General features: G+C 47.7%; 1 protein-coding gene across 3 annotated transcripts in view; it reads left to right on the forward strand.

Moving 5' to 3' along the window:
* WDR7 (WD repeat domain 7) overlaps positions 1 to 25,358 on the forward strand; it is a 1,349,682-nt gene that overhangs the window by 942,268 nt on the left and 382,056 nt on the right. For all 3 annotated transcript variants that reach the window (XM_078674853.1, XM_078674855.1, XM_078674854.1), the window contains one exon: positions 14,567 to 14,753. In XM_078674853.1, coding sequence (XP_078530979.1) covers positions 14,567 to 14,753 — 187 coding nt within the window. The remainder of the gene's footprint in view (positions 1 to 14,566; positions 14,754 to 25,358) is intronic.

The following is a 25,358-nucleotide window of genomic DNA, read 5'->3' on the forward strand; positions in this document are numbered from 1 at the left end:
CATATATTGTATGAACTTAAACTTGGCATTACTGGACCCCTTAGTGGGGTGCTCCAGGAAATCCATCCATTCCCTATCCATGAGTTCTCTGCCCACTTCCGCCACCCATTGAGCCTGAAGGGCATCCCACGGCAGTTTAACGTGTGCCCGGATGCTCAAATATAGCCATTTGATAAGGTGGCTACCCTGCCCCATATAATAGTGATTTAACTAATTTGTGCATCTTGGGTTCTTTCCGGTGTGGAGACCAGTGTTTCTTAACATATTGCAGTAGCGCAGTCTGAACCATATACAATGTGTTTTGTGCCCCCCTTTCCTGTACGAAATTATTGTGGTCCATCAGGGTCTCCCCGCTAGAGAGTGCCCCAATTGTACTCGCCCCTGCATCTAGCCACGGTCCGAGTCTACCGCTCAAAAGTGGGATCCACCACTAACGGGATGTTACCTGCGTAAGGGCTGCAACTAGACGTGTATTTCAGAGCTTTCTTCCAGCATGTCAGTGCGGCGTGCAATAAAGGCGGTACTGTCATGTGGATTTTACATTGTGGCGTGAACATTGCGTATAGCTGTCCTTGTTCAATGTTTCTATTAGTGAAGCTGATCTCATGCAATTTGCGCCCCGCCGTCCAGTAGGACAGCTACTGCAGTTGGCCCGCATAATATTTAGGCCTGGAAGTCCGGCACGCCCAGGTGCCCTCTCCTCGTGTCTATTTGTAATTTCTTATGGCTCACTCTGCGACGACCCGTACCCCAAATGAGGTCTGTTAGTATGGTGTTGAGCTTATTAAAAATGATTGGGGGTACTATAATTGGCAAATTTATAAAATAATAAAGCCGTGGTAGCATCACCATCTTAAACACTGCCACTTGACCCATTGCCGAGAGAGGCAACATGGTCCAGTAAGCCACCTGTGAGCGTATTCCCCTGATGGCTTGTTTAGATTTCCTTCCAGCATACCCGCATGGGAGCGATATATATATTGATATTCCTTTAATGCGTCCCATTCAATCAGAATTGTGGATGCAGTGTTTCTATTTTCAGAGATGTAATGGGTTAGTGTTTTTGACAGCATACTGCGGAGCACTGTGTCCTCCAATAGTTGGGGCCAGAGCATCCACGTGGGCAACGGGGTGGGTATCCTGCCCCCAACTAAGGGAAATATCCAGTGGGTTGTGATCTGAGAACGTTTTTGGTAAATGTGTGGTGTGAGTGACCTGATCTGCTATGGAGAGAGAGAGCATAGGATTCTATCAATCCTGGTATGCAACTGGTGCATCGGGGAGTAAAAGGAGTATTCTTTGGTCATTTGATTGTGTTCTCTCCACACATCACAAAGGAACCACCCCTCCACCCAACTGCGTAGTGCTGCCACTTGTTTACTAGCCAACGTCCCATGGAGAGGTGGATGTGACCAGTCAAGCCCAATATCCATAACTGCGTTGCAATCTCCTCGTAGATCCATGGGGATGACTCTCAGCCTGCCAGTATTGTGTTTGGTCCCAAGAAATGTTTGTTTTAATCAAAATGTGGAGCGTATATAGACCCCAACTCTTTGGGCACTCCGTCCAGTGTGCCACGTAAAAATATGTAACTGCCCTACGCATCTATCCTCTTATCCAGCATTACAAACGGGACGCCGTATCTAACCCATATTGTCACTCCCCTAGCAAAGGCCAAGTAATTAGTAGTAAAGATCTGACCCTCCATTTCTTTCGCTTCTGTGTCCATCAGATGTGATTCCTGAAGAAAGACAATGTGTGCCTGCTGTCGCAGTAATTGTGCATGTACCCTGTGTCTTTTCTGCACTGAGCTCAGGCCCCGGACATTCCACTTGATTAAGTTATACTTGTCTAGCTTGTGTAATGCATGTTAAATGTGATGATGTCATCTGGGTCATACCAACCCCGAACAAGACATGTTAACTGTTGCCTGCCAGAGCCCATAAATTCCCATTTAAACGTTAATACACGGCCCTGTTTGGGAACTAAACAAAGCTGAACCAAAAACAAAACACATTGAACTTTGATACAGCAAACTCTAGCATTCGCAAGTAGGGGACTAGCTTCCACGCCAATCATGTAAAAACAATCACATGTAACAGCTCATCCGAGCCAGAGCTAATAATTTTATCATTATCCTATCACAGTGAATAAAAAAGGATATGCGTGTCCTGGAGTTCTCGTGCCAGCGCCATCAAGCCCCTTGCCTTTGGTATGTGCTGGATAATCGATTTCATGGGCCCAGCAGATCGTCTGCAGTTTGTGGTGTTTCTGTGGGAAACACTGTCAAGCTGTTTTTGCACTGTGTTGCCCTCCGAAGATTGAGACCCTTTGGATAACCTTGTGTCTGAATGTAGTCGCGGCCGCCAGCGCCAAGTCCTTGCTTCTCTGCACCTACTCTTGAGTAGGGCCAGGGAGTGATGAGTTAGCAGGAGCATTTGTGTACGTGATAGTCGGCCATGTGATCATTTGGGGCTGTTGGTCGACATCCGTGCGGTCTACCGAGATAGTGGGTCTGGATCCATGACTTCGATCCACTCCTAAAACCTGGCCTTTTTCTTACCTTTAGCTATAATCCTTCCTGTTGGCACCTGTCTGTCTCCGCGATGAAACGCCCCATTGCTGGGGCAGCCTTGCGCTTTATAAGTACACATAACATAACTCCTCCCCATCTTCTCGAATTGGATCTGGGACCGCTCACGTGCTTTTCTGGAGGAGGACATCTCGATCCCTGTAATTTAGTTCCCTGACGATGAGTGGCCTCAGCGGATCTCCCACCTTCGGTTGCCCAGTAGGGATTCTGTGAGCCCTTTGGATGCAGAAAAAATCTGATAGACCAACAGGGGCTACATGCGTGTGGAACCAGCGTTCCATGAAGGCGGTGGCGTTCGACCTCTCGCTTCGTTCCGGGAGCCCAATTACGCGTATATTATTCCTTCTGGCTCTGCCCTCTGCATCTTCAACCCTGTCCAAGAGGTCTGTGACTTGCCTCTTTAGCGTATGGATTTGCAGCGTTTGTCCTTTATGTTGAGGCAGTAGTTCTTCCAGTGCTGAGCTGTTATCTTTTACTGTAGTTCCAGCTTGACATGGCCTGCTTTGAACAGGGAAAAGCCAGTCATTAATGTGCCAAGTTGTTGCTCTATCGCCCTTCTAGATTCCCTGACTTCGCACAATATCAGGTCCAGTTTGTCCTGGCCTTCCATTTCGTTCGTGGGTGGCACACAGGTAAGTGATTGTGGGTTTGTATTGATCTCCTAGTCATCTGTGCATTGCGATCTAGTGGCTGGCGCCTCCTGAAGCTTGGCTTTTGGGCGCCCCATGTCACACAGGGTATATCTGCCATCCTGCAGTGTAACTGGGGCTGGCTGCCTTATGTGCGAGGCACACCGTAGCAGGTTCAGTACAGGTGGTGGCAAAGCAATATAGCCGTCTCCCCTGTAATTGCCCCGGTATGGAACTCACAGTATCGTAAGGGCGCCACACCGCGAACACACGTTTTGGCGGTGCACCAGGTGTGTACGCTTATAAGAGACGACTTCCAGTGAGATCCAGTGTCTCCGAGACCTGTTGTCAGGACTGCAGCTGGTCACCCAGTGTGTTCCACATACTGTAAGCGGTGTTTCCGCGGACCTGCCGCTGGTCTTCACTGTTGAGAATGCGTGTCCCTCATGTGTACCATGGGGTGGAAGGGAAAGGGGGTGATAGGTCTGCCCAATAGCCATTCTGTTTCCAGGGCAGCCTGCGCAGGCGGGCACAATGACCCCACCCTCCGGGTAGACCGCTCTGCCTGTAGACCTTGCAGCAACTCTACATTGGGTCTGAGGGGGCACAAGACGTTCACACAACGATTGAGGCAGCTCTTCCTGTTGTACCCTCGATGTTCTATCTGCGACACCCCGGCCTCTTCAGCGCTGCGTGCACCCGGCCTCAGTTAACGCTAACAGCTATCGCTGCCGCCGCGTAGGCCGCACCTTGATCCATGGCGTGTGCACCATCCATCATGTTCTCATTCACCCCCTCCCCCCCGGGTCCCCCTCTGCTTCTTGTTGAGGGGGGACATGTAGGGAGAGTAGAGACTGGCTACTGGATTCCCCGCACACAGGGTGAGCCTCTTATGTGTTCCCGGCCGCTCCTGCTCCGAAAGGGTATTGTTCGGGCTCGGGGCCTGTAACGCACTCCTCACCCTGTCTGCAGCGAGATGGGGAACGATGAGGCTTCCAAGTAGAGCAAGCGCCACGGCCACTCGGCCTGTCAAGGCTCAGCGCAGAACTCACCAGGGGTGCCTGCAGTGTGCGACTGCTGCTGTGGTCTCTCCTCCTTCAGTATCCTCCGCTTGGGATCCGCCGCCAGCACACTGGGCGATAGGAGCTGCTTCGCACGTGCACCTCAGGGATCAGAGCACCCGGGGACTGCCGGCGACACTTCAAGCATGCCCCTCAGTAGTCAAGGAGCAGCAGGGACCCACTGAGCGACGGCAGGGGGCGTCTAGGCTGCTCCTCAGGGCTCAGCACAGGCAACACGGGACAGCCACAGCGGCACGCAGGTCTCCGCCTCCACTCCTACATAGTGGGTGGCCGGTGGGAAGGCCGTGTTATGATTTTCAATGTGCAGCGTTGGCGCCACAGCTTCCCAGCGCCAGGGCGTGTTATTTATTGTCTGTCCTCCACTCTGGTCGTGCAGCACTGGTCGATGGGCCCGGCACACGGTGATTAGTCAGGATAACTGTCCCTGGGCTCCGGAGCTCTCCTAAGCAGCGGCCGCCATGATCGGCGGCTAGCCACCACCACCCCTTCTTTTGTGTCAATTAACATACATTCTTTGCGATTTTCTGCAGTAACTAGGTCTAATTATGTTACCTCCTAGGGTCTCAGAGTTTAAACCATGTGGAAATTTTGTGGACCCTCACAACATCTGTATGTGAAGTCTGGGCCAAACCACAACCCCATGGTCTGCAAATCCTGCATCTTCAAGCACCAACTGAGTGATTGTCCACACTGGCACTCCAAACAACCCGCATGTAAGGAGCCAACACTATTCACGTCAGGCATACTGGCCCTGCCCACTGTAAGCAGCAGATGCTTATTGGATAGGTATATCCCGTGCATTGTGGGGATTAGCAGAGATAGCCATTGTAATCATTCATGAAAATGTCAGTCTTTGAGTTGGTGAGGGACGACTTATAAACTGCAGCCTGGATTCTTCAGACGTTATGGACGAATTTATGGCTCTGGCTGTCTCTCTGCAGGCATGCTTGGATGGTTTCCAAATACTGTTGTACGGAAAGTTACTCCGACACCGCTGTTTATCCTCTAACGTCTGTTCCTCTTGATTCCTATTTTTAATTTGTTTCTCAATGCCCCATTAACCATGTGAGGACAAAAAAATAGTTTTATATAAAAAATATTTCATTAATGAATGTGCATACCCGCAGATGAGTGTTCTGTACATTCTTTCCATACTGTTCGATTATGGAATAGGGGATAATCACTTTTATGGCCGAACGTCTCCCCAGAAACTGTTTTCTGCAGTATGTTTTAGTGCTTTATCCTTACCATCCCTGTTCGGCACTACCAATTTTACTCGTTCATGAGCCTTCTATTCAAATATTATTTCAGAGGCAAAAGAGAGAGAAATTATATTTTCTATTTAATAAATAATGTTACCTTGACTTTGCTACTCAGGGGCAATGCATCACCAGAGCTGCCGAACTCAATCCGCTGCTGCACCGCGGATTCGAGGGGTCCGATACTGCCCCCACCGTGGCCTCAGCCACTGTTCATGTTTGAAGCCTCAAATATGCAGCGCTGCCATCTTAAATAGCGTGGCTTTACTACAGAACGAGGCAGCAGGAATCGCCCAGCTCCCTCACCTCACACCAAGGCTTCTTAGTACTCCTGCAGTCCAGGTCACTGCTCGAGAGGCTGGAGGTCAGTCATATGGAAAAAGCCGTGTGGAACTTAAGAATCAGACGACTACCATCTTCGCATGCTTGGCTGTAGCTTTTTAAGAAAGTTTGCCATTGCTGCTGAAATATTTCTTCTATTCTACTTTTGAGTGAATATAACATCATACAACAAAAAATAAAAATATAAATCTGTCTAAATTAAATGTTTAAATGGTATCCGAAGCTTACTTCTCTTTAACCTCTAGATCCTCATAATGGTTCCAGATATCCACATTGTTGGACAGGCCGCATGTTCGAGCTGTACCCCCTCCCCGCAATGGGACCAGGACCCTGGCTCTCCCTGCATCCCCAGCCAGAGTCCACCAACGACCACCCGAAGTACCCTGCAATCCCTCCACTACAAGACACCAGCTCCGGACCCAGCTGGCCCGGGTCACCAACTACCCCACGACATCGACCCGGCCGCCATCTTGGGGCACTGCAGCACGAGGCCGCGTGGCCTCAACTCGACCCTCACCCTGGGCCCGGCCGGGCCCGACATCGAGGCACCAACCTCCCCCCAGGAGGCAGAGTGACCACTTGGCGAGTCAATGGGAGAAGGAATCGTCAACGGCTCTCCTCCGCCAGGTGTCGATCACCCCAGGCCGCCTGGGCGCTGGCTCCACCCCCCTGCTGGGTGTCTGGACTCCCTCATCCCGGACCTCCCGGCCCCCAGGCGCGAGGGTCCGGACATCAAAGGGGACCAGACCTATAACTGGGGCAGGACCAGACCAGGAAGGCAGTTGTATCCTGGAGTCGAGAGACCCGAGAAGAACTCATCCGTGACTTGGCCTGCTGGCGCTGCCGCGGCCCTCTGCCTCGTGAAACCATCGTCTTGGCCTGCTGGCGCTGCCGCGGCCCTCTGCCTCGTGAAACCATCGTCTTGGCCTGCTGGCGCTGCCGCGGCCCTCTGCCTCGTGAAACCATCGTCTTGGCCTGCTGGCGCTGCCGCGGCCCTCTGCCTCGTGAAACCATCGTCTTGGCCTGCTGGCGCTGCCGCGGCCCTCTGCCTCGTGAAACCATCTTGGCCTGCTGGCGCTGCCGCGGCCCTCTGCTTTATGAGACTATCACCTTGGCCTGCTGGCGCTGCCGCGGCCCGATCCACAGACCCTCCAGCTCGAGGATTGTGAGCTCGCCTTTTACCACCACCTGTACCGATCCGGTACTAAGACTGTCCCGCTACCCCCTTTCCCTACAGAGACTAGAAGTGAGAGGACCCCCGGGTCCAAGTTATCCTGTATCGCTGATATCCTTGCCTTAAGAACCTTATATAAAGCCTTGAACTCGACTTGGTGTGGTGCCTGTTTGTGGGGAGGGAGGGTACTTGTCTGTACGATCGCCGGAGACGGTCCCCCTCGGGGATCTCTCCCTCGGTATCCGGCCGACCCTCAGGGTCCCCGTCTAACATTGGTGGCCAGCGACGGGATCCGAACCTACGCATAATCGTACAGAAAGTCACTCGCCCCACCACACACAACAACCATGTCAATAGAGAGCGGAACAACGGAAAAATTTCAGATGGAAAAATTGGAAGACTACAACCACCGGGAACTGAAGCAATATTGCATAGAACTTGGACTTCCAACCACAGGTCTTAGCACAAAGGAAGACTTCAAACGAGCCCTAGAAGCTTGGGCAGAAACGGGTACGGCCGTACCCCGAACACAAACAACCGAAACGAGCCCCGCACCAACTAAAGAAAGAACGGATCTCTCCCTGGAAGAGATCCGAGAAAGAGAAAAAACCAGACTCCACGAATTAGAACTTGCCCGACTTCGCTTGGATGGGGAACTCAAGCTGGCAGAACAAAAAATAACCCTGGAACACTTACGACTCAGGGAAGAGCGGGAAGACAAGCAAAGACAGAGGGAGCTAGAGGAAAAGAGACTAGAATACGAACATGAGCGCAATCTCAAAGCACTGGAGATTCAGAAACAGAATAAAGACCTCGGGCTCCCCGAACGACCGACCCCGTCTGCCTCGACCGAACCCAAGGTTCACATCCCCAAAGATGTCATCCGGGAATACCACAAGAACGATGATATCCAGCAGTGGTTTAAAGCCTATGAGGTGGCAATGACCTCCCACCGGATTCCCCGAAGCGATTGGGGAGCCGGATTATGGGGGAGGTTTGTCAACGAAGGGCGGGACGCCCTGCTGCAACTCCCGGACCAGCTGATGACCTCCTACGACCACATGAAGGCCGCCCTCCTCACTCGATACGGGCTCACACCTGAGATGTACCGCCAACGGTTCCGCGACTGCAAACGGATTCCGGGTACAACTTGGGTGGAGTACGTGAACTTTTTTAGCCGAGCCTTCGAGGGGTGGATCAAGGGCAACAAAGTAACCACCTACGACCAACTCTTTGACCTTATCGTATGGGAACACCTGTCGAACAACTGCTTCGTGGAGCTCCGGCAACACCTCCTGGACAGCAAGCTAACCGACCCTCGACAACTCGCCGCCGAAGCCGACCGGTGGGAAAGCACCCGAGTTGGCCGGAGCGCACCCAGCGAAGTATCCAGATCGTATCGCCCCCGAGGGGGAGGAGGAAGTCAGGGTCGGGGGAGAGACCCCGGCCCCTCGTCACCCCCCAGAAACCCCTCGACCCCGGTTGGCCGGGGAAGCCCTGCCGTCCGGGCCGGTTTCCGGGCCAACATTACGTGCCACAGGTGCCAGCGACCCGGCCACTACGCCAGTGATCCCAACTGCCCAAAGAATCCGAACACTCCTCCCCGCCAAGTTGCAGCGGCGGCCCTAGGGGAAGAAATAATCCCGGAAGACCAAGAGGAGTACGAGACCGATCCCTCTGAATGGGCACCCGCCGCCATGGCACTGGTCTGCTTAGGGGAGAGAGACATGATTCCGCGGGCCCCCCTTCCCGCCAACACACAGAAGTACGGTCAATGGGTCAACATCAATGGCCGCCGGGCGGAAGCCCTCCGCGACACCGGGGCCAGTGTAACGGCGGTCCGACGCCACCTCGTCACTCCAGACCAAATCTTGCCGAACATTCTTTGCCCTGTTCGATCAGCCGACAACTCCGAAAGCCTATGCCACATGGCCTGCGTCCCCTTCGAGTGGGGAGGAGTAACAGGGATGTTAAAAGTAACTGTCCGCGATGATGCCCCCGTGGACTGCCTCCTAGGAAACGACCTTGAAAGCTCTCCCTGGGCAGCTGTCGAACGGAGGGAGCACCTGGGGATGCTTGGCCTCCCCGAATGGGTCTGCGTCACGACCCGGTCCATGACCGCCCGCGCGGTCCCCAGCCCAGAAGAGCCCGAGTGGCCAGAACCTCCTCCCGCGCTCATCCCAGAGGAGGCCGCCCCAGAAGCCATTCCCTTGACCCAAACCGAAGAAGGACCCGACCAGCTTCGGGACGTCCCTGACCTGGCACAATGGCGGCAGGAGGGAGGCCCCACGCAGGAACAATTCCGGGCCGAGCAACAAACCTGTCCTTCTCTCGAAGGACTCCGGCAGCAAGCCCTGGCCCAGAGCACCGGGGATACCTCGGGGGCCCACTGGATCTACTGGGACCAAGACCTGCTCTACAGCGAGCAGAAAATTGCAGAACTAGGGGCCAGTCGGGTGCTGGTGGTGCCCCTTCGCTTCCGAGACTTCCTCCTGAACTTAGCCCACGATGTCCCCCTTGCCGGACACCTGGGGCAGGATAAAACCTACGACCGCCTGGTGACCCATTTTTTCTGGCCCCACATGCGGAAGGATGTCACCAACCACTGCAAGGCCTGCCCCACCTGCCAGGCCAGCGGAAAAAGTGGCCGAAAAATCAAAGCACCATTACAACCCTTTCCTGTCGTCACCACCCCGTTTGAACGAGTGGGAATAGACATTGTGGGGCCCCTCGACCCTCGAACAGCCCAAGGACACCGGTTCATCCTGGTCCTGGTAGACCACGCCACCCGCTATCCCGAGGCCATCCCTCTTCGGACTGTGACGGCCCCCGTGGTGGGCCGGGCCCTGATGGGGATCTTCTCCCGGGTGGGATTCCCCCGGGAGGTCGTCAGTGACAGGGGCACGAACTTTATCTCCAGATATATGAAGTCCCTCTGGCAGCAATGCGGGGTCACCTACAAATTCACGACCCCCTATCACCCGCAAGGAAACGTACTGGTCGAGAGATTCAACCGCACCCTCAAGGGGATGATTATGGGTCTAGAAGAACCCCTTCGACGCCAGTGGGACGTACTGCTGCCATGCCTCCTGTTTGCCTATCGGGAGGTCCCGCAGAAGTCCCTCGGCTTCAGCCCCTTTGAACTACTGTACGGACACCCCGTCCGGGGCCCCCTCAGCCTAGTCAAGGAAGGTTGGGAGCAGCCTCCCCAGAAAACTCCCCCGGACATCTACCGGTATCTCCTGGCTCTCCGCAACCAGACCCGGCGGTTCCGAGACACCGCCAAAGCCAACCTCGAGGCCAGTCAGGAGGACATGAAGAGGTGGTACGATCAGCACACGTCCTCCATTGAGTTCGAACCTGGACAACAGGTCTGGGTGATGTCCCCGGTTGAGCCCTGTGCCCTCCAAGACAGATGGTCCGGGCCCTTCAAGGTAATCGAACGCAAGGGGCCCGTCACCTATTTAATCGACATGGAGACTGCCCGGAACCCCCTACGGGTCCTCCATGCCAACAGGCTCAAACCCCATTTTGTGCGATCCGAACTCAGCCTCCTAATGGCTACCGATACTGGGACAGAAGAAGACTCCGAACCCCTTCCGGACTTACTGAGGGCCTTCGAGCAGGATGGCTCAGTGGAAGGGGTCCAGCTCTCCGAGGCCCTGTCCCCGGAGCAACGCCAAGACTGCCAAACGCTCCTGAGGCAGTTCGCCTCCCTGTTCTCCCTCACCACCGGAGTCACCCCCTGGTGCCTCCACGATGTGGACACCGGGGACAGCCCTCCTATTCGACACCGAGCATACCGCGTACCAGACCGGGTACGAGCCTGCATCCAGACCGAGGTGTCCAAGATGCTGACCCTAGGAGTGATCGAACCCTCAGACAGTCCCTGGGCGAGCCCAGTCGTCCTGGTTCCCAAGGCAGCTGCCCCGGGCGTTGCCCCTGAGCTCCGGTTCTGCGTGGACTATCGAGGGCTGAATGCAGTTACCCGGACCGACGCTCATCCCATCCCCCGGGCAGACGAGCTAATTGACCGGATGGGGGCCGCCCGCTACCTGAGCATCTTCGACTTAACAGGGGGCTACTGGCAGATCGGCCTCACCCCTAGGGCCCAAGAACGATCCGCCTTCTCTACCCCAGACGGGCACTACCACTTTAAAGTCATGCCCTTCGGCATGAAAAACGCGCCGGCAACATTCCAACGGCTGGTAAACCAGGTACTGGCGGGCCTGGAAGACTTCAGCGCCGCCTACCTGGACGACATTGCTGTGTACAGCCACCAGTGGACCGACCACCTCCGCCACCTGCGGGAGGTTCTACTCGCCCTCCAGCAAGCCGGGTTTACCATCAAGGCCAGCAAGTGCCAAGTTGGCCAAGGGTCCGTGACCTACCTGGGACACCAAGTGGGAAGCGGGCTGGTGGCCCCTCTCCAACTCAAGATTGCTGCCATCCAGGCCTGGCAACCCCCTACGAGCCAAACGGAGGTCCGGGCCTTCCTGGGGCTCACCGGATACTACCGGCGGTTCGTGAAGGACTATGGCAGCATCGTGGGGCCCCTCACAGAGCTCACCTCCAAAAAGAGCCCCAAAACCGTCAACTGGACCCCGGGCTGCCAATCAGCCTTCGAGAAGCTAAAGACCGCCATGTGCACGGCCCCCGTGCTCCAGGCTCCCGACTACAGCCGGGAATTCATTGTGCAGACGGACGCCTCCGATCATGGTGTGGGGGCCGTCCTCTCCCAACTCAACGCCGAAGGGGTCGACCATCCGGTGGTCTTCATCAGCAGACGCCTCTTGCCCCGAGAACAGCGCTGGAGCACCATTGAGAGGGAGGCCTTCGCCGTAGTCTGGGCACTCAAGAAGCTCCGGCCATACCTCTTCGGCACCCACTTCCGGGTGCAAACAGACCACCGACCCCTGCAATGGCTGATGCAAATGCGGGGGGAGAACCCGAAGCTGTTGCGCTGGTCCATCTCCCTGCAGGGGATGGACTTCACGGTGGAACATCGTCCAGGCCAGGACCACGCCAACGCCGACGGCCTGTCACGCTTTTTCCGCCTCAGCGAGGAGAGTCCCCAGGAAGATGGCTGACTCTCCCCGCCTTCAGCTGGGGGGGACGCATGTTGGACAGGCCGCATGTTCGAGCTGTACCCCCTCCCCGCAATGGGACCAGGACCCTGGCTCTCCCTGCATCCCCAGCCAGAGTCCACCAACGACCACCCGAAGTACCCTGCAATCCCTCCACTACAAGACACCAGCTCCGGACCCAGCTGGCCCGGGTCACCAACTACCCCACGACATCGACCCGGCCGCCATCTTGGGGCACTGCAGCACGAGGCCGCGTGGCCTCAACTCGACCCTCACCCTGGGCCCGGCCGGGCCCGACATCGAGGCACCAACCTCCCCCCAGGAGGCAGAGTGACCACTTGGCGAGTCAATGGGAGAAGGAATCGTCAACGGCTCTCCTCCGCCAGGTGTCGATCACCCCAGGCCGCCTGGGCGCTGGCTCCACCCCCCTGCTGGGTGTCTGGACTCCCTCATCCCGGACCTCCCGGCCCCCAGGCGCGAGGGTCCGGACATCAAAGGGGACCAGACCTATAACTGGGGCAGGACCAGACCAGGAAGGCAGTTGTATCCTGGAGTCGAGAGACCCGAGAAGAACTCATCCGTGACTTGGCCTGCTGGCGCTGCCGCGGCCCTCTGCCTCGTGAAACCATCGTCTTGGCCTGCTGGCGCTGCCGCGGCCCTCTGCCTCGTGAAACCATCGTCTTGGCCTGCTGGCGCTGCCGCGGCCCTCTGCCTCGTGAAACCATCGTCTTGGCCTGCTGGCGCTGCCGCGGCCCTCTGCCTCGTGAAACCATCTTGGCCTGCTGGCGCTGCCGCGGCCCTCTGCTTTATGAGACTATCACCTTGGCCTGCTGGCGCTGCCGCGGCCCGATCCACAGACCCTCCAGCTCGAGGATTGTGAGCTCGCCTTTTACCACCACCTGTACCGATCCGGTACTAAGACTGTCCCGCTACCCCCTTTCCCTACAGAGACTAGAAGTGAGAGGACCCCCGGGTCCAAGTTATCCTGTATCGCTGATATCCTTGCCTTAAGAACCTTATATAAAGCCTTGAACTCGACTTGGTGTGGTGCCTGTTTGTGGGGAGGGAGGGTACTTGTCTGTACGATCGCCGGAGACGGTCCCCCTCGGGGATCTCTCCCTCGGTATCCGGCCGACCCTCAGGGTCCCCGTCTAACACACATCGTCTTTTGTTTGTCTTTGATGAGAAAGGGTAATTGTTTCTAGTGCTTGTAATGGAATAAGGTTTTCTTTTTAAGGTGCTTTAAGGTTTTATTATTCTAGTTCCTTATGTTTTTTTATTTGTGTCATAATTTATCACCTTTGGTAGCTTTGTGTTTCTTTGATGCTCTAGATATTATGCAGGACTACACTACTCCTCGGTTTCTGATCCATCAAACAAATGTATTTATTTTCTGAGTCTGGCTATCAATGATTTCACAGAAAAGTAAACATTACTTTCTAAAATATTTATTTTCATCAATGTCTGTTTTATCCATTTTAGCAACATTCCAATCATTTGCCTTCCCCTTATTTGCTTGTTTCGCTTTGTAGGTTCCTCCTTGATCCAAAACGGTGTTTTGCTTTGAAGCAGTTCAGCCACCCATTACCATTTCTCTAATTGTAGTTTAGGATTTATTTCCCCTCAACTACAGGCATTTTCTCCATAGAGAGGTACAGGTAAACAAAAAAAATGCAGATGTCATCCTGAGGTGTTGCTGTTTGTGGCTTTTGGTGTAGTACATGCAATTGGATCCCTTAGGAAAACTCTGGTAAGAACTGGCACTTACCCAAGTTATGAATGTAGTCTGTGTCTTTCACGCCATCCTCAATATTTGATTAAAGTTGCATTTGTATAGCATTATTGGGGATAATAGACTCTGTGAGGAATTCCAGGGCAATCCAGGTGCTACTGGCAACATCATACTTGGAAGCCAAACGAGATCTGGCCAGACACTGTAGAGATGAGCAGGCACCAGCTATACCTGAGGGGATCCGGTGCATGGATTCCTGTGCCGCTCAAGAAAAGTTGGTGTTTAAAGCAAGAGGGGTTCCACAGAAGTTTGATCGAATCTGAGGTGTGTGAATTGAGAAGCCGACTGCGGATGGTGTGCTCACATGTCACATCATATTGTGTCTCCGCCTCAACGACTATGGAACACTATCTTTGAAGCACCTATGCGAAATGTTCTGTAATCTGCTTGCTTTGTCCATTATTTTCTACATCAGCCCACATGGCTCAGGCTCAAACTTTGCATTCTTTATGGTGTTAGCCAATAAAAGCAAAAAAATGTGACATACAAAAAAATGTGCATTTGTATTTTAAAACACAATAGTAAAGGCAAACAAACATTGCCTCACACTGTCTCAAATCAAGTGTGGTTTTTTGTACGACTGATAATTGAATGTGCTTTTATTACAGGTAAGGCATTGACATTTCTTCTGCTGCAGCCTCCAAGCGCCAAACTTCCTTCGCACAGCACAATCCGCAGGACTGCTATTGATCTGATTGGACGAGGATTTACTGTATGGGAACCTTATATGGATGTGTCTGCTGTGCTGATGGGGCTGTTGGAACTGTGTGCGGATGCTGAGAAGCAGCTGTCCAAGTATGTAAAACTACTGCTTGTTTTGGGGTCTTTATAACAATTTTCAGGAGGTTCGTAGTTGCATCATCGGGACATAAATAATGTGAATAGGTAGACTAATACTGTTGTAATACCACTACTTTAACACAAATGGCACGATTCCTAAAGAACAGTTTGAAAGTAAGGGGACCGTTTTATGACTCCACCTGATCGAACTATGAAACTTTTTGTAATTCATGAATCAACTGCAATAGTACACTTGGAATCCAACCAGGAGCACGATTACAGACGTAATAATGCAGTAGTCGTGAAACTTTTTTAGACTGTCTTTTCCGCTGTTTGGAATTCCACATAGTGTACAAGGGCAGTCGGATGTGCAAACCAGATTTCTCTTTCCCTACTGCTCTCAGGGGTGATCCTTTCCCATTGCTCTTGGCTGGAGTGAATGTATGATCTTTTCTATGGTGGGTGGGGGTCATGTTTCAATTTGTGAATGCTCACAAAGGTACATATTTGTAGGTGTTTATAAACAAGGTAAATAAACTATGCCTTGTTCCTCCTTCCTCCAGTTTTAGTCCTTGAATAGGATTTAATATTGTGGATTTCTCCACACACTGCAACGTAATCACAGTAGTAACATCATTTATCCCGGTGGAAAACTTTGATATAATTTGCTTAAATAAAGGTCTAAATGACGGAAGGTTTGTCTGTAAACATATATTAAAGGTTGCAAATGTGTTTGTGAATCTAACCCTAAATTACTCGCTGCATATTGTGCAGAATTATATATTCACTCTTTAGGTGTATTTATTATCTGCTGCAGTGGAGTTGGACTATAGGGTCTGACCTCCGGCCAGACCTGCAGCACCTTCCTATGCATCCTCCTCTTTTTTCAACCATAGTTATTTTTGTAAAAATCACAATTCAAATTAAAATTGCAAATTCTAGATAAAAAGGTGCTTTTTTGCAGATCAAAATGGCAGCTATGTGATTGTAACTTTAATGAAAACGTATCTTTTCCCCTGGGATCAGGCACTTCAAATAGTGTCTCATCCCATTTGCTGTGGAAATTAATTTGCCATGGTGGGAAAATCACAGGCTTGTACAAAATAGTGATTTTCAAGAAGGGGGTGGGGGGATGAGATTCCTCTTTTCTGCCAGTCATATTTATTTAAAATGTATATGTGATTGACAAAAATCGAATTTTTGGAAATCACGGTTTTAAACGGCCAAGATATTTGAAAAATTGGTATAGCCCTTTTAAGCCCTGTTACCTCCTTTTTGAAATGATACTATTTCATAAAAGCAATCAACAGATTCAAACCAAACTATGAAAAGCACACTTTTAGAGTAAAGTTTCAGTTTATGTTTGATGTAACCCTTTAAATGACTTTTGTAGTAACTGCAAGCAAATTTCCTATGTGACCTAAAATTAAAAAAACATATTTTTTGACCGCCTCCGTCTTTAACGTTTTTCTCCTGCACAAAACTGCAAAAAAATTGGCATGTCAGACCTTGGTTGCATACACTAAGCACGTGATAGAATTTGAAGCTGCTCTGACTTTGGAGAGCAAAATTATAGTCAAATAAAAAAATGCCTTTTCAATGGAACATGTAGCTGCCCCTCTGCAATGTGTGTGTGTATATATATATATATATATATATATATATATATATATATATATTACAGTGACTTATAGTTGAGTATGGAAATAAAACCTTAACCTACATTAAAAAAAATGAAACTCACCAAAAAACAACAAAGGTTAGCCTGACGTTCTAGTTAGGTATAAAATTAGGAACTTAACTAACATTAAAAACAAAAGACAGAGAAACTCACTGAAGAAAACAAATATTAAAGTGACATTATAGTTAGATATGGAAAAAAGACCTTGGCTTATCTAAATAACTAACTATAATATCACTTTAACCTTTGTGCGTTTTCAGTGAATTTCTGGGAATGTTTGATCATATTCTACATTTACAGTGCTTAATTTAGTCTTCAGAATTTCTGCAAATGACATGGTCATATGCAATCTAGGATTAATTACAACGCTTCATCCTTGCCCAGCTATGTCAAATTATCCAACCGGACTACATCTGCATAACACCTATGGATATATGTAGAAGAGATTTGATGCATGTTTTTTAGGGAGGTCGGTGGGTTTGTACGTCAGGATTTTTTCACACATTTTCTTTTAGTTTGATTTTGTTTTAACTCTTGTTTTTTTATTACTATTTAGAACTACTGTTTTTCATGAAACATTTTTATGTGTTGAAACATTTTTTTTTTAGACACATCTTTTTCATGCTTCTTCAATTGTATTTCCGTGCTTTCTCAAAAACAAGTTTGTTTGTCTTGCCTGAATTGATGACTTGGTAGCATTTTTTGCAGTAGGTCGTAAAATACCCAAAGCATTATCCTCCTCTTCTTTTTGCTGTTGCAAGACATCTGCATTAGAAGTTTCCACCTTTTCTTCTGCAGCTGGATGGTCCATCTGATACTCAGCCTAGGGAATACTTTGAAGATGTTTCACATCCCTAATTCTCACACACTGATTATTTTTCGACCTTAGTGGTAGGAGGCGCAATAGAAGTTTTGGAACCATGATAATATCTTCATCCTGGGTGTTACAGGGAGTAATAGATATTTTTATTGCAGTGCTCTGGGCCTGCTCCTTTATTATGTCTCCAAATGGCATTGTGGCTTTGGATTGCTTGTGACAAACCCAGCCTGTCTGAATTGCCAGTGTGAAATCAGTTGGCTGCTTTATTTTTATATATTTTTCGACTTTACATGTGGTGACCCGGTGTCCTGGTGGGACTCATTGAGCCAATGAAGGAGGGTCGCTGGAATCCCACGTGGGTTTTTTACATTCCTTTCCAGACCCCGCAGGATCCGAAGGTTTTTACAAATTCGAGTAAACTAAAAAAGCCTCTGTTTTTTGTTTGTTTTGTTGGAGCCTAGAGATTTTGTAACATACTCTAATACTAGTTATATTTGATGCTGTCTGAATACTTTTCTTTCCCTTCTTTTTTTAATTAATTTGGCAGTACTTTGGTACTTATAAAGTACAGAGGGACAAATGACTTACAGTAAAAGCTCTTCCTGCTTCTTTTCTAACATTACTCTGCTTGAACTCTGTGAATGAGTAAATGAAAGTTTTTATTGCACAAATTACGTAAAATCATTTGCAATATTTCTTACATTGATAAAAGCATAATTAAAATTCTATGACGATCGCACATTAAAATTATGTAGATTACTTATTCATCTTACAAAGGTTTCTTTTTAGCAGTATTGATTACAAGTCAATGTCTGTTCGATGTCTTGAGGCCCTCATACGGCAAGATGGAGAGAAGGTGGCAGCATCTATACAAACCGCCGGCTTTCTAATCGCCTCGAGTTTAAAGTGCCCAGGTGCCTTGTACTGCATAATAAAGTTAATATTGGGACTGCATGGTGAGTCTCTTCACTGCGTGCTTACTTATTGTCTGTGCAAACCACAACCTTCTTGTTCAGAGGACCGAGCTCGCACATCCGACATTTACTTCCCAACTTTGGCCAATTCTGTTGGTGCAGTGCAAGAGAACAAAGCAGATACCGTTTCTTTGCATGCCCGAACCCCTTTAAAGTGACACATTGGTGTTAGCAACTTCTAACTTAGCGGTAGCAGACCAGGACAACAGCACACCAAATGCAGCTGGGACTCCTTTCTGTACTTGCAGATTCTGCAACTGGTTATAGGAGCCAAGGATTTCCATCCGGGATTTAGATATTGTATTGAAAGGGCCACAAGCCTGGCCCATTGAATATCTTCTAAGCACTTCCCCCCCAGTGCTTGCTTCAAACATGCATATGTTCTATGCTCTTTCTATGATGTAATCAATCCGGAATGACCTCCCTTGGCTGTATAATTTAATAAGTCTGCTTTCCGTGATAACTGCTGAATTTGTTAAGTGCATTTTTAATTGCCACATGACTTACCCCCCCTAGCCCCAGTCTTGTGTCGTCAGGCCAAGTATTCCTACTGCGTTTTGCATATGTATTTTCCATAGGTTAGTTGTGCCTTCAAAGATGGATTTAAACATGTTCTTTACGCTTCCAATGGGTCCTTTTAAAACTTGATAGGAGTATTTCTCCTGCGTTACCAGACATTCATATTTTTGCTTCGCCTGGCCTAACTCCAGACGAATCAGGCTGTTGCGTGTATGCTTTGGTTACTTGAATATATATTTGTACGCCTGACATTGTGATTTTTCAAGCAAGCTGTCCATTTTGCCTGGGAAAGCCTGCTGTGCATACCCCGCTATTGACCTTATTTTACATTGTATGACCCTTCTTATTGGTACCGTCGTCATACTCTGCACCTTCTCATGGAGTTTTCCTAAAGCGTAGATTGTTGACTGAGCTATTGGGTTCATTTTTTGTAGATGTAAAATCGCTTTCCCAGAGTCGCTGAGCCATGCTTCAAGATAATTATACTCTGTGGCTTAACAGATCTTCTGCAGAGCGCTAGCATTTTAAAAACATTGTTTGGTTTTGTGGGGACGAAACGTAATAGCAATGGCTACAGAGAGTGACCAGCAGGAGCATGTAGAGTCCCAGTAGGAAAGTAGGGAACCACTAGAGTCTGTCAGGGGCCAGTATTTTTGGTTCGAGAAAGGGAGAAAAAAAGTGTCTGCGAGAGCAGTAACTTGCAAGCTTTAGAAAGAAAACTTTCGGCCAGTGAACTGGCAAAAAATAAAACTTTGGGACCTAGGGAATGCATTAGTATCTTAATGCTTGGCATTCACTGAAGATTATAGCAGTCACAAAGCTGAGGAGCAGGAGGTATCGGCATAATTGGGAGCTGTGCAAGATATAACACCTCCTGGATCTTCTTTGCCAGCAGCTGTCCTGTAGACTGAAATGAAACAGTCTGATATCTGTTTTTCCACTGTTTGCCTTCATTGTTTAGTCTGCCATTAAGTTATTAGTATTGATAAGCAGAGTTATCAAGCCAGAAAACATCAACTTCTAGGTCACTCACCAGGCGAGAAACCAATGCTGAGTCTGGGGGCATTATTCTGCGGACTTCAAGTACCACAATGCCTGCGCCCACTGGGGCGGGACTCGTTATTTCAATAAAGCTTGTTCTGAATCAGCCCGCCTTGTGTCAGTATTGCCAGTGATCAAGAGCACATGGGATGCTCGAAACGCGTTTGGCTTTTGGGAATCCTGCCACATGCTGCAACTCATGCCGCCTGGGACGTTCTGTGCGGTAACCCTTACCTGCGTGACTTCTTCTTGGGGGCAACCTTGTGTGGAATTATATATATATATATATATATATATATATATATATATATAATTTTAATCCAGCTGGAAGTTTCTCGATTTTTATTTTTTATGGAGCTTCCCCCCCCCCCCCCCCCCCCTCAAGTTATAATCTTTTGAAATGGCGAAAGATATTACTTTGAAAACTGCCTTTCCTGTTTCAAAAACAGATAAAAGCTTTGTGTTGTTTGTCATGGGTCTTAGTTAATGTTAATAAAGCTTTATAGGATGTGATAATGTTCATCCTGTACTGCTACAATGTAATTGATGATGATCTGAAGCTTGTTTTTTTTCTTTGTTTAATAAAAAGAATCTTTATAAAAAAGAAAGCTTTATAATCCGCTGCAGAGAGGTAAATAACCCATTCCTCACTCCAACATTATGGATCCAACCCAAAAGTGAGGTCCTCTAATAAGAGCTCTCTAATGGTTAGTATAGTCCGCTATGGCAGCCTATGAGGCTATTTGAACATTTTGCTCCATGAGGAAACAAGCCTCCTGGGTTCATGTTCACATTGAATAATTCTCAATCTTTTTTTGGCCTACTACGTAACTTCATTACTCATGTTTTCACTAGTTATTAACACAGCAGTCCTCGTTCTCGAGGTTAAAGTACTTTTTCTATTTCATCAGCTGTAGTACTTGTATGCCACGCTCATGCTCAGTGGACGAGTACAGTAAGTTTTCACTGCACTTTTTTTTTTTTTTTTTTTTTTTTCAGTTTAATAAGGTTTTTATTTTGTTTAAGAAAAATAGTACAGCAAAATATAACAGCATGACATAGAACAGAACCAATATGAGAAAATCATGAAAGAAAAGTGGAGATGAAAAAAGGTTCAGATAAAATATGAAATGGAAGAAAATAGTAGAGAGAAAGAGAGATAAGAAAAGAAAAGAGAAAAAGAGGAAGAGAGAGAAAAAGGAGGGAAAGGTTAGGGAGGGGGATAAGAGGATAAGAAGGTAGAGAAAGGAAGCCAGGTAAGATCAGATTTAATTTTTAAGGCGACAGAAGAAGAAGAAGCAATTGCAATTCTGTGCTCATCACATACAAAATTCCACCATGTATGCACAGACAATTTAGAGTTATCCTTCCAGCAAGACAAAATTACTTTGAAAGCAGTTGCAATGAGAAGATCAAACAATTTAGCGTTATACGAATGTAAGTCCAGAGCATCTGATAGGGAACCTAAAAAAATATGCAACGATGAAAATGGTTCAGAGAAATGAAAAATACGCATGCAATATTTCCAAACTGCGTTCCAAAAAGTAAGAACTGATGGGCAATCAAATAAGAGGTGTTTGAGAGTGCCTGAGTGAGAGGAACATGACCAACAAAGGGGTGAGGAGGAAGGGGAGAATTTTGTTATGCTTACGGGGGTAATAAGAGCTCTATGGTAAAGAAAAAAAAGTGACTGAGTAATACGAGCAGAAATCGAAGTCTTAAACAGTTTAGACCATAAGCGATCCCAAACATCAACAGGTAACGAGAAAGATAAATCAGTTTCCCAAACAATTTCAGTAACAGTTTTAGGCCTAATGCCAACATTCTCTAATAACAGTTTATAAATTAGAGCAGCTTTGGGTATTTGTTGAGTAAACATAGGATATAAAGGAGTGGAAGGAGTAAGGGAAGGAAGGATATCAAAAGTAGGAAGGGTAGATAGGTGAGAGAGAATGGCAGAAGTAATAATGTCAAATTCTTTGCGAAAATGTGCAGGTAAATCAAACATAGTTTGCAGGACATCAAATGGAATAATGGATGATTCAGAAAAAAATTGGTACACAAATATAATATCCTTTTCTTTCCAATACTTGAAATAGAAAGATTTACCCTTGCACTTAAGATATTTGTTATACCATACGCTAGAGGAAAGAAAAGTTTGTAGGGGGGACGAGTCTTTCGAGAATATATTGTGCATTAGAGTATGTGAGTATTTCAGAACAGGGTGTATAGTCAAAAATGAACAATTTGACATGAAAAGGGATTGTTGGAAAGAAAAATCCTTTAACAAGGACCTTTCGACAGCAATCCATCTGGGTAGAGGGGTATCATTGAAATCGAACGCCAATGAAAAGGCTTGTTTTATTAAAAAGGCAGAATGGTACGATTGGAAATCAGGAAAGCGGACCCCACCTTCAGATTTTGGGCGTGTAAGTTTATGTAAGGCAATACGAGGTGTTTTATTATTCCACAGAAATTTGGAGCAGATGGAGTTCAGCCGATTGAAAAACAACTTAGGGATTTTCACAGGGAGCATGGATACAGTGTATAAAATATGTGGGGAAATCATCATTTTGATGGTGTCTAAACGACCCCACCAGGAAAGGAAAAGAGGAGACCACAATTGAAGGAGCGATTGAATTTTTTGAGTAAGGGAGGTAAAGGTCAGTTTGAGTGTGTCACGCAAGGTAGAGGAGAACCAAATACCCAGGTATTTGATCTTGGATGGACACCATGCAAACTCAGTCGATGCAAACATGTATTGGTAACAGGATGAGTTGAGGGGTAGGACCTCCGTTTTAGAGAGATTAAGCTTATAACTAGAAACAGAGGAGTATAAGCGGACTTCTTCTAAAAATGGAGGAAGGGAAGAAACAGGATTAGCCATGTAGACCAGGACATCATCGGCATAAGCCGAAATTTTTGTCTCAATCGAGGACTGTTTGAACCCCTGAATTAGGGGGTTGGAGCGGATTTTCATGAGAAAGGGTTCAAGACAAAGAATAAAGAGTAAAGGGGAAAGAGGACAGCCTTGTCTTGTCCCTCTGGATAAGGGGAAAAATTTCGAGAATTGATTATTAACAAAAACACTAGCACGGGGAGCAGAATATAGTAGTTTAACTAAGGAAATGAAGTGGGGACCAAACCCAAACCATTGTAATGCTTTAAACATGAATTTCCAATTAATTCGGTCAAATGCTTTCTCAGCGTCTAGAGATAGGGCAGCTAGAGGGGCGTTGAATCGTTTACTGTGGGAAATAATATTGGCAAAAACACGGGCATTGTCAGCTGCAAGTCTGCCTTTCACAAAGCCAACTTGATCGGTTGAGATTAGTAGAGGAATAAGGGAGTCGAGGCGGGCCGCTAAAATTTTAGCAAAAATTTTACAATCATAATTAATAAGGGAGATGGGACGGTAGTTTTTACACAGGGAGTGGTCTTTGTCAGGTTTGGGGATTATGATTATTAGGGCGTCCAAAAATGAGCCAGATGCTTTAGCATTTGCAATAAAGGAGTTAAAAAGTTGTAAAAGATGGGGTACAAAAATAGAATGCATGTTGGCGTAAAATTCAATTGGTAGACCATCTGGACCAGGGGCTTTCGCTTTCTTGAGGGAGGTAATTGCCTTGAGAATTTCCTGAGGGGTAATGTCAGACTCTAGGTGATGGAATTCGGTAGGGAGAGATGGGGGAGGAGGAAGGTCTTGGAAGAAACGGGAGAGGTCATCATCATCAGGGTGCGTATCATCAGTATACAGGAGTTTATAGTAGTTATGAAAGACTTGTGCAATATCCTCATCAGAGGAAACCGTTGTATTGGTTACTTCATTGAGAATAGAGCCAATTGATTTTCGTTCAGATTTAATTTTGAGATAGTTTGCTAGCATTTTCCCCGCTTTTTTCTGACCCCCATGAAATTTAGATTTAACCTTCAAGAGGGTGTTGCAAGCTTCAACTGTGGCAATTTGATTGAGTTCAGATTTAGCTTTGATAAGTTGGAGGAGGACGTCAGGATTCTTGGACGAGAAGTAAGAATGTTCTAGGGTTTTAATGTTGGAAAGTTGGGTGGTGTATTTGTCACGATTGAGTTTCTTTTTCCTGGATACATAAGAGATTGTGAAACCTCGTAAAGCCGCTTTAAAAGCATCCCAATTATTTGAAACTGATGTGTCTTGGGGTAAATTGAGGGAGAAGTATTCAGAAATGAAATCTTTAACTTTAGACATAAATACAGAATCGGAGAGAAGGAAAGTATTAAATTTCCAACGATTGAAAGAGGAGGAGGTTTGGGCCAGGTCAAAAGTGGCATAAACAGGTGCATGATCCGAAAGAAAAATAGAACCAATTTCAGATGTCTGAATCGCAGGGAGAAGGGATTTGCTGACTAGAATATAATCAATTCTGGACCTAGTGTGGTGAACATTGGAGTAGAATGTATAGTCGAGTAAGTTTGGATTACATGTTTTCCACACATCGAAGAGGGGACGTGAAGCAATGGCTGATTGGAAGGACTTGTGTGTCTTATCAGGTTGGAATTTGGAGGAGGATAGTCTATCTGAAAAGGGGTCTAACCATTGGTTAAGGTCGCCCGCCAAGACAATGTTAGGGCAGTCAATGGAGGAAATGAGGATTTTGACATCAGTCCAAAATTTAGGGTCTGGTCGGACAGGACCATAAATATTAAGGAGCACCATAGTTCTGTTTTGTATAGTCACTTTTGACATAACCCAACGACCTTCAACATCCGATTGAGAAGATAGAATTTGGACATCCAAACCTTTACGAAACAATATAGCAACACCACCTTTTTTATCAATAGCAGGAGAAAAAACAACTTGACCCACCCATGCCCTCTTAAGTTTCAACGATTCGACATCTGTACAATGCGTTTCTTGGAGAAAAGCAACCTGAGCATTTAACTTGGATAAATGGGACAATACCTTTTGACGTTTAACAGGGTTGCCGAGACCACGAACATTCCACGTTACAAAGTTACACATGACGGAAGGCAAGGGAGGAGGGTAACAACTGGGTCCAAAACACTGCAGGTAAGGAGCTATAAGGAGAGACAATGGAGACAAACATGTTAAAAATGACAGTCAAATACGAAATAGAAACAAAGGCAATACTAATCGGGTAAATATAGAGAAACAATAGACAAGGAAGCATCACGGTCATTGGGAAGAGCGAGGAGGAACAATGAGGAATACTGGATTTATCAATAAGAAAGGAAATAAGTAACACAAAGAAGAGAACGGAACATAAATGAGCGAGGGATAAACATGAATGGCCTGTGAAAAGAAGAAGAAAAAGAAAGGAAAGAAAAAGAAGGAAAAGGATAAGAAACAGATCAAGGCAAAGACGCCAGATCTGAGAAAAAAGAGAATGTTTAGAAAGTAGGAGCATGGAGACGCCAACGCGGGCGCCCACCCCACAGAGCGAGGACAACGCGGGAATATAGATAGGATACAATCAAGAAGAAGAGAAGTCATAGTAAAAAATGACACGAAAGAGATCTAGACAAGGCCACAACAGTCGTCATGACAGATGAAATGTGAGGGCAGAATGTAGAAAAGAGTTATTTTC

This window comes from Lissotriton helveticus, chromosome 2_1 (assembly GCF_964261635.1).
Source record: "Lissotriton helveticus chromosome 2_1, aLisHel1.1, whole genome shotgun sequence".
In the NCBI taxonomy this organism is placed as follows: domain Eukaryota; kingdom Metazoa; phylum Chordata; class Amphibia; order Caudata; family Salamandridae; genus Lissotriton; species Lissotriton helveticus.